Genomic DNA, 10565 nt, shown 5'->3' with positions numbered 1-10565 from the left:
GCAGTTATAAAACTGATGCAAAAGTAGTTCAGCCTAAATGTTAGGGGTCTGAACTGAAGGATGGAGTGGAGGAGGGCTCCAAGACAATATTAAACAGAATTAAAACGGCTGCTGACTTAAGAGAATGCTTGAGGGGAGTTCCAGCTAGGCTGATGAAGTGCCAGCCACTGATCTTTCCAACTAGGAGTGAATGGTAAGAAAAATGGATCCTCCTCATGGTAGGGAATGTTGGGATCAGTTAGGGATGGTAGCCTGAAGGGCCTGTGGGGATGTCCAGCATTTATCTGAGGCCCAAGACATAGTATGAAGACGTCTGGAAGTGGTAAGACAGAAATCACAAGTGGTCAAGATGACACAAGCCTTGTGAAGCTGGGGAACAGCAAACTGAGGGAATCCAGGGGAGGCTGAGCAGTGGCAGAGGCCCATGCAGCCCCACTAAGAAGGGTGCACAGCACAGGGCAGGCTCATCTCAAGGGAACAGGTACCACCACCAGAGGCTACAAATGTCACTTACAAGGACTAAACGGGGTCTAGTATATTTAATAACTAGGAATTCATTGGTGATGTTGGCAGGAGTTTTTAATGACACGTTCAAGGCAGTGGCAACATGACAAAAAAGAGAGAGAGAGGGAGAAAAGCTACATCTCCTCCTTTCCCAAGTGTTTGGTGCAATGATTGCAATGCCTGCCCTCCACATCAGAGGGCCTGGGTTCTAGTCCCAGCTCTGCTTCCAATTCCAGCTTCCTGCTAATGTGCAGTCTGGGAGGCAGCAGGTGATGGCTCAAGCACTTGTACCCCTTATGTCTTTCAGGGGATTAAAAACAAAGTCTATCCTTAATATTACAAGAATGCTCTCTGAAAACCTTCAACCTACTCTTTTATGCTGTACTGATCTAAAGAAAGAATGGAAGTTTAGAAAAGGGAAAAATGGACATAAAAAAAAGTTTATTTCTAGCCTTGAAAGAACATAATTACTGAATGAAGTCATCAAACACAGCAGTTACTTTCAATGTAACAATTAAATAATTGAATGGGATCAAGTTAAAAATAAAAGGTGATTTAAAATTTGAAGAAAAACCAGAAAAGATAAGCTACTTTCACTTAATTACATTTCTATCTACTAAAACAAACAAAAAAGTAAACACATTAAAACAAAAAGATGTTGAACTCAAAATATAATTGGTTTTCTCAGTACAGAATGAAAACTTGCTTTGTTGGACAGAATTATCCTACATTTCTTCCTGCCTCTTATCTTAGCAATATTCTAGATTGATGAAAAAGGAAGACTCTTCAGCTCTTTCAAGGCCAGACCACTGCGATTCTTCTCTTGGTAATGCCAACACCTACCATAGCATCTCTGCCAGAGTGTTCAACAAATGTGCTGAGAGGAAAAAAATGTGTGTTTTATTTAATTCATATACACATATACACACTGTGCAAAAACTGATATTAAATGTTTAAATATCTATCGCGGGAGCAGTGGAAGACCATCTGCTTTTTATATTACTATGAAATTCTATCATAAAAAACAAAATGAATATTAATCTGGATTTTAGCTATAACCTATAATATTATTTTGACATTTCACTGGATATGGATCTCAGTATATTTAAAGCATTTTAGATTTAAAAAATTGATGCAAATTCTTTAAGCACTTGTTTTTTTCTTACTGTAGCTACTGCCTGATAACATCTAAAATTATATAATATATACAAACACACATGTATTTAAGGGAGTCATACAAAGAAATACTTACAGGTAGTTTAAATGGCTTGTTAAAGGCACAGGTTTGTTTAGGACTGGTGGTTCCTAGATACATTTTTTAAGCAGTTTAATATTCATGTTGAAGGGAAGTCAGACTATGTGCCAGGTGCCCAACACATGAAGACAGAGTTGTGTCAGCCTTGAGGTCATGTTACATAATCACTCTACTTGTTTACTACTGTAGGTAGCATAAAATGTTCCAATATTGTCATGGTTTCCCAGTTTTTAGCTGTCCCTTAAAGCAGCACAAGGAACAAGAGTAGAAGATAACTTAAAGACCACCAGAGAGGTTAAAATATCATAAATAAGTATTACAGTAATATTGCCCTAGTAATACAAGATGACTAACGTAATTTTCAGATTTAAATGGGAATTTTCACCCTGAAGTGGTGACAAAAAAAGATGAATATAAAAAGCAATTATTAAAAAACAAGAATCTTGATTCAGATACAGTAGTTCTTTCAAGAAGATCTGAACATTTTAATTTAAAATAACTAATAAATCACAATTTCATATTGCTTTCAGGATTATTTTGTTTAAAAATGACACATTTCAGAATTTACTAAAGTATACTTCTATTACAGGTTAGTTTATCCAGGTAAGTAAAGAATACACCACAGTGTAGCTCCCTTAACCAAGGAGTCAGATTTCAAAGTCCGTTGCCAGCAATGGACGTGCAGGTAACCATCCGAGAGGCTGTAAATACAAATCCCAAACTGCTTCCACCGTCTGAAAGGCCCTTTGTTGCACCACAAGCATAAACTGGGGCCCTGGCACAGATTCGAGGGAAAAAGTCCTTATGACTTAGGATGGGAAGCGCCTTCTTAAGTGGTCATGATGATCAGTCTCATCATCTAGTCGGTGTTTTCTCTCTCTCTCATTGGCAGCATCTTCATCATGATCCATCCATCCAATCGTCTACAAAGAGTGCTCAAATCTGGAAGTTAAGGGGCACTGTAGCTTTCCACCAGAAATAAACCAGCTTGTTTCTATAATTTAGTAAGAGCTGTAGAAGGCCAATATAGTCCAGAGAAAAATGCAATCAAGAACCATACTGGTATCAGAGATCATTAAGTGCTCTATATAAAAGTTTCATTAATTATTTTACTCATTTTTCTGAAAATCTTTCTGTGGTATCAACACAAAATAGTCATTCTACACTGATATCTGTGTCTTAACACAGATACGACGGGAATAACAGGAAATAAAACTCTGCTGGTTTTCCAATATACTACAAAACAGCATACTTATTTTCATTAATGATTTGTACTATTGCAGGATGGCAAGCAGGTGTGAATTTCACTGGGAGGGCATGGTGGGAACAAAATACCAGAACTCAACCGAAGACTTTTTTATGTGGTTCAAGGCATGTCAGAGTAGACCATTCCTCACCCAAAAGCCAAACAACCGAGAAATGAGGAGAGAAGAACAGGAGAGTAAAGCACAGAAGGGAAGGGGAGGAAGGGGCATTCTCATAATTAACAGGTCACAGACCTTTTCTTAATCTTTAAAATAAAAAAGGATTCCTATCAATACCGCATTTTTCTTTTCCTCAGATTTTTACATGAATATTCTCTACTTCTCTGAAAAAAAAAAAAAATACTAAAGTAATTCCACATCTCCAATGATCCGTGAATCCACCAAGAACCTTCTCATTTAAGTTCTCTTACACAGTAACACACTGGTAATGTGTTAGAATCACTCTAACTTATGACAGCCTTTACAGTTTACTCGTCATCATTTGGAACTCTGTAATACTGACATTTCTCTCTCATGAATACAGTCTCAACTAATTATTCTACAACTCACTAAAGTTCAATCTCTCACTTTGTCTCTGCTAACCCCAAATATTTTTCCCTTTAAGTGGAAAACAAAAGTTAATTTTCAAATTCTGAAAATTCAATGATTATTACAGAGTAGGATGTGGTATGAACAGGATATGTAAGGTGAGAGGGTTACATAAAAACAAAAACAAAAAAACTAAACCTAAAATTGCAACATATACAGAAACTTATTTCCAAAATGAAAGAGGAAAGGAGGAAAGGAAAGGTAATGGCACTAACCAGTCATAAAGCCCAAGCTGGAACAAGAAAAATCACTTTGGTTCCTCCTCAAGCCAAATCTGAAGAGGAGAAAGGCAGAAAGGAAGACAAAACCGTCAGGGTGTACAGTCGCCGGGATTCTTTTTTGTCTCAGTGATTTAGTTATAAATATAGATTAGTCTTCTTTCTATACATGTAACAAACTCCAAACTCACCACCATGAGATTTCTCAAAGTGACCCTTTCACATTTGTTAAAAAGGTAAAAATCACATACTTTTCTTCCCTTCTTTCAGTTCAAGTTCTGAACTGAAATATTCCATGAAACCATTGCTGGTCCTAACTTCTATACAAAGTTAAACTATGCTGAGCTCCTTTGCCAATGAGGAGCTGCACAATTTCTATCATACTTGCCTTGAATTCAGGCACGACAAAAAGTTCTCAAAGCAACTCAAAAGGAGCAAGTCGAGGAAAAGGAGAGCTCTGAAGGAGAGAGAAGACCAGCAGGTGAAACAAATATGCTGAAAAACTCGAATCTGCCCTTCAAGTATTGAAAACACCCCAAAGGGGACAAGAATGGGATCTATTCCAACAAAGTTAGCAAAATAAAATGCAAATCTCAAGCATAAGGAACAGCCCTGACGGCTGTCTGCTGAAAGATGTAAGGCGAGTGACTCAGTCCACAATTCCTTTGGACCCTAAAGAAGGGGTTCATCTGAAAGTCATGATTCTCTTTTTGCAATTTTGTCTTAGTTGTCTTCAAGAAATAGTAGCTTTGTTTTTCCTCCATTATTCAGACCATTTCTTTAAACCCCGAAAAGAGCAGTAACTTTCATATATTAAAAGACTTCTTTTAGGAAATGGACAAAGGAACATGAGGCCACGGCACTGATGTTAGCGGTTACTCTTCATTGCTTCTTTAGCTGCCATGATGAGTGGTGTCAAGCTGGATAATGGTTTGGCCAGTTTCAGGAAGGGATGCTGCCAGAAAAGGGGAGAAACAAACAGGTAAATGCTATCAGCTTAGAAACAAAATGTTTCCTTTCAACTAATCCCCAAAGACTACTTATGAATCATGGTTTATTTGTTAAAGTATCCCCACAAGTCAATATCCATATGAAACCAACATAATCAGTACAACACCTAAAGCTGAAAGCAACCACTTTACTTTTCCTAATATAAATCTATAGTTAAGGCCACAGACATATCCAGGCCAGCAGTGAACAGGCCTGAAAACTGACAGTATGCAAAAACTCATTATGATGTTACAGATTTTTATTCCCAGAAGGAGCCCTAAAATGCAGTTACCACACCAAGGTGATCAATACATAGTGAAATACAATGATTTGCCACCCTATGAAAACCTTCTCTAGATTACTCAAAACACAAAGGCAACTAAATTTTCCAAAAATGACATCATTTCCAAATTACCTGCAGCAGTTCTTTGGCTGAACCTCTCTTCTCCACATCCATTTCCAAACATCGATTTAAGAAATCCCGAAATATGGGGGAAAGCTTCTCTGGATTCTGAAGTTCTGGGGTTCCATTAGTTGCTATCAGGTACAAGGCCTAAAAATGGAAGAACATTTTTACACACTTATGATAGTGCAACAAACTGACAGATCACTTTACAAAGTTTGTGGATCTCTTAATTCTTTAAAAACAAACATCAACATCAAAGTGAGGTTATCATTTTTACTCATTTGGTTCTGAAATTTTTCCTTTTTCATTTTATGTACTTTTTAAAAAGATTTATTTACTTATTTGAAAGTCAGAATTACAGAGACAGGAGACATAGAGAGAGTGAGCAAGAGCTTCCAATTGTTTGTTCACTCCCCAAATGGCTGCAGCGGCAGGAACTGAGCCAGTCTGAAGCCAAGAGCCAGAAGCTTCTTCCAAGTATTCGGGCCATCTTCTGCTGCCTTCCCAGGTGTGTAAGCAGGGAGCAGGATCAGAAGTGGAGCAGCCAGGACTCGAACCAGTACCCATATGGGATGCCAGCACTGCAGGTGGCGGCTCCACCCACTACACCACAGCACTGGCCCCGCAAAATTATTTTAATGGTTAAATCAAACAGTATCTTATGTTCTCTATTATAATCAATAGCCTTTAGAAAATTCTTGTATTCTTTATGTACTTCTTTATTTCCTATAAATTTCTAGAAATGAAATTATTACTTTTTGATTAACTGTTATTTAAGAAGTTTTAGGTTTGTAGAAATTGGAATTGAAGCCTGATTATTTCTACATCCCTATAGATATCCTTTCTCACCAGGCAGTCATTCTTTGAACACCTGGTTTGTGTAGCTACCAAGGCCACTATATATACTATATACAGACACAAGAAGAACTTTAACTTATGTCATAGCACCAGCCCGAAGTTTAACAGAGTCTGGAACTTAATCCAGGTTTCCCAGGTAGGTGGCAGGAACCCAACTACTTGAACCGTCATCTGCTGCCTCCCAGGGTGCATATTAGATGGAAGCTAGATCCACAAGCAAAGCAGGGACTCAGCCCAAGCACTCTGATAAGAGATGTGGGTACCAAGCAGTATCTTCATTGCTGCATCCAATACCCTCCTGAGTCCTCATCTCAATGGCCGTAACTGCAGTTTCTGACAAGCTTACTTTCTTTATACAGGTTCCAGGGCATATATTTATTTGGCTTTTCCTCCCTTTCCAGCCATTCCTTCTTTCTTTCTTTGACAGGCAGAGTGGACAGTGAGAGAGAGAGACAGAAAGGTCTTCCTTTGCCGTTGGTTCACCCTCCAATGGCCGCCGCGGCTGGCGCACCGTGTTGATCCGATGGCAGGAGCCAGGTACTTATCCTGGTCTCCCATGGGGTGCAGGGCCCAAGCACTTGGGCCATCCTCCACTGCACTCCCTGGCCATAGCAGAGAGCTGGCCTGGAAGGGGGGCAACCGGGACAGAATCCGGTGCCCGACCGGGACTAGAACCCGGTGTGCCAGAGCCCCAAGGCGGAGGATTAGCCTAGTGAGCAGCGGCGCCGGCCTCCAGCCATTCTTTCTTAGTCTGCTTTGTTGGTCTGCATCATCAACTTTTAGCTACTCACATGACCTGGTGATCTCATCTGGATTCACAGCTTTGGATAATAACTATCACTAAGGCACCATGATTTTATACCTGAAATTCTAGCCTGGATTCCAGATTTGCATACCCAATAATCTATTCAGCATATTCACTTGGATGACTTAAGAGGCACCTAAAATTTAGTGACTCTAAGACACGTTAAAATGTTATCTACTGATATCCCACCTACCAACCAGATCCCCTACTCTTACTGCATGCAATTGTGGTCATCTCAGTTATGGAAATCTTCTGTTTTTTTTTTTTTTTTTTTTTTTTTTTAATGTATTTATTTATTTATTTGAGAGTCAGAGTTACACAGAGAGAGGAGAGGCAGACAGAGAGAGACAGAGTTCTTCCATCCACTGTTCACTCCCCAATTGGCCACAATGGTCGGACTTGCGCGGATCCGAAACCAGGATCCAGGAGCTTCTTCCAGGTCTCCCACGTGGGTGCAGGGGCCCAAGGACTTGGGCCATTTTCTACTGCTTTCCCAGGCCATAGCAGAGAGCTGGATTGGAAGTGGAGCTGCTGGGACTTGAACCAGCGCCCATATGGGATGCTGGGACTGCAGGCGGCAGCTTTACCTGCTATGTCACAGCGCCAGCCCCTGTAGCCTCTCCTTTCAAAAAACATCCAGAATTCAACTCACTTTTTACCACCTCCACTGATATGACTGTGGTCTAAGCTACCATCATTTCTTATTTCTTGCCTGAGTTTTTTTTTAAACAAAGATTTTTTTATTTACTTGAGAGGTAGAGCTACAGAGAGAGAGGGAGAGAGAGAGAGAGAAGGTCTTCCATCCACTGGTTCACTCCCCAAATGGCCACAATGGCTAGAGCTGGGCCAGTCTGAAGCCAGGAGCCAAAAGCTTCTTCCAGGTCTCCCACGCTGGTGCAGCGCCCCAAGCATTTGGGCCATCTTCCACTGCTTTCCCAGGCCATAGCAGGGAGCTGGATCAGAAGAGAAGCAGCTGGGACTCGAACCAGAGCCCATGTAGGATGCTGGTGCTGCAGATGGAGGTATAGCCCACTACTCCACAGCACGGGCCCCGCTTGCCTGAATTATCTCAACAGCCTTTTAACTGGTCTTCATACTTTTCCCTTTGCTTGGATAATCTCTTCTCAACAAAGTAGGCAGAGATCCTGTTAAAACGTTTGACAATTTTATTCCTCCACTTAAAACTTTCCAATAGTTTCCCCAAGTTACGTAGAGAAAAAGCCATCATCTTTCCAAAGGCCTTATAAGGCACTTAACAGTCTAACCTACCTTACAACCTGCTGTTTTCAGGATGTAATCTAGCTGTGCTGAAATCTTCAATGATCCTTGGATACACGAGGAACACTGCTGCTTTAGAGCTCATACCTGCTGTTTCTTTGCTTGGAATGCTCTTCCACCAGGTACGTACCATCTCTTACCTCTCGTGTCCACACGTCACCTCAGTGAAGCCTTCCACAGCACCCCTCTGAAAGCAAACACCCTGACCTCTCAAGCGAGACCATCACTGAACTTGTCACATATTATTCTTATTTATTTTGTTGTCTCTCCCCTCTAACTAGAATTTAAGTTCCATGAGGACAAAACTTTTGTTGGTTCTTTTAGGCAGCACCTTGAATACTGCCTGGTATAAGACAGACACTCCATTAAATACTGGCTAACTAAAGAATGAAAGTAAAGGGGTTTGAAAAATTGTTTTGAGGGGCTAGGGCTGTGGTGTAGTGGGTAAAACTGCCACCTGCAGTGCCTGCATCCCATATGAGCACCAGTTAAAGTCCCAGCTGCTCCTCTTCCAAACCAGCTCCCTGTTAACGTGCCTGGGAAAGCAGCAAAGATGGCCCAAGTCCTTGGGCCTCTGCATCCATGTGGGAGACCCAGAAGAAGCTCCAGGCTCCTGCCTTTGGATCAGCCCAGTTCCAGCCACTGTGGCCATTTGAGGAGTGAACCAGCAGATGGAAGACCTTTCTCTCTCTCTGGCTCTCAAATAAATAAATCTTTTAAAAAAATGTTCTGAAAAGTACTCTAAATTAATTACCTCTACAAAAAGTACTTGGCTGCTCACTTCAACTAAAAGCTCTGGCAATAGGGTAAGTTTTTTTTTAAGATTTTTATTTATTTATTTGAGAGGCAGAGTTAGAGACAGTGAGAGGGGAGTCAGAGAGACAGGTCTTCCTTCCGTTGGTTCTCTTCCCATATGGCCACAACGGCTGGAACTGTGCCGATCTAAAGCCAGGAGCTGGGAGCCTCTTCCTGGTCTCCTATGTGGGTGCAGGAGCGCAAGCACTTGGGCCATCCTCCACTACCTCCCCACGCCGCAGGTGGAGGATTAACCACGGCACAGACCCCAAGCAATAGGATAAGTTTAAGAAAAAGTGTGTTCAAATCCAATGCCATCTGCTTTCTTGCTTCTCTCACCTAGCATAATACTTTAAGGTTCAATGTTGTGGGGCCAGCGTTGTGGCGCAGTGGGTTAAAGCCCTGGTCTGAAGCACCGGCATACCATATGGGCACCGGTTCTAGTCCCAGCTGCTCCTCTTCCCATCCAGCTCCCTGCTATGGCCTGGGAAAGCAGTGGAAGATGGTCCAAGTCCTTGGGCCCCCACACCTGCGTGGGAGAACCAGAGGAAGCTCCTGGCTCCTGGCTTTGGATCAATGCAGCTCCAGCCATTGTGGCCATCTGGGGAGTGAATCAGCGGATCGAAGACCTCTTTGTCTCTGCCTCTCCTCTGTGTAACTCTTTCAAACAAATAAAATAAATCTTAAAAAAAAAAAAAAAAGGTTCAATGTTGTAACATGTACAGGAACATCCTGCCTTTTATGGCTGAATAATATTCCACTGTTAAGCAACGTAACAGACATTTGAGTTGTTCCCACTTTTTAGCTACTAGAAATAATGCTGCAATGAACATTCAAGTGCAACTCTTTGTATGCGTGTATGCTTTTAACTCTCTTTGCTATACATCTAGCAGTGGAACTGGTGAAAGTGCAAGGTTGTATGGTAACTCAACATTAACCTTTTGAGGAACTGTTAAATTGTTTTCCAAAGCACGGGTACCATTTTATATATAAGAGAGTCTCTAGACTCTCACCAATACTTACATCTGTACTTTTTATTATAGCAATTATAGTAAGTGTGAAATGGTTAGCTTGTGTCTAAAATAAAAATTTATGGGAGTTGGCATTGTTGGCATAACGGGTTAATCCACCAACTGTGATACCCGCATCCCACATGGGCACCAGTTTGAGTCCCGACTATTCTGGCCTGGGAAGGCAGCAGATGATAGCCCAAGTACTTGGACCCCTGCCACCCATGGGGGAGACCCGCATGGGAGTTTCAGGCTCTTGGCTTTGGCCCGGCCCAGCCCTGGCTGCTTCAGTCATTTGAGGAGTGAATCAGAAAATGAAAGATTTCTCTTAACACCACTTTTCAAATAAATAAACTCTTTAAAGAAATTTATTTACTTTTATTTATTTGAAAGGGGATGGGAAAGGGAGAGAGAGATATCTCCCATTTGCTGATTCATTCCCCAAATGCCCACAACAGTCAGAGCAGGGCCAGGCAGAAGCTAGGAGCCTGGAACTCAATCTATCTCTGCCATGTGGATGACAAGGACCTAACTACTTGAATCATCACATGCTGTCTCCCTGGATCTGCATTAGCAGGAAACTGGAATCGTAG

General features: G+C 41.4%; 1 protein-coding gene across 3 annotated transcripts in view; it reads right to left on the bottom strand.

The window, feature by feature from the left end:
* Nucleotides 1-928: 928 nt before the first annotated feature.
* PAK2 (p21 (RAC1) activated kinase 2) overlaps nt 929-10565 on the bottom strand; it is a 125839-nt gene continuing 116202 nt past the window's right edge. For 2 of the 3 annotated variants that reach the window (XM_017346650.3, XM_070071666.1), the window contains 2 exons: nt 5236-5373; nt 929-4785 (listed from right to left, as the gene is read on the bottom strand). In XM_017346650.3, coding sequence (XP_017202139.1) covers nt 4699-4785; nt 5236-5373 — 225 coding nt within the window. In that variant the 3' untranslated portion in view covers nt 929-4698. 3 annotated transcript variants of the gene reach the window in all.

The sequence above is a fragment of the Oryctolagus cuniculus genome, chromosome 4 (assembly GCF_964237555.1).
Source record: "Oryctolagus cuniculus chromosome 4, mOryCun1.1, whole genome shotgun sequence".
Lineage (NCBI taxonomy): Eukaryota > Metazoa > Chordata > Mammalia > Lagomorpha > Leporidae > Oryctolagus > Oryctolagus cuniculus.
This window is presented reverse-complemented; position numbering and strand designations above follow the sequence as displayed.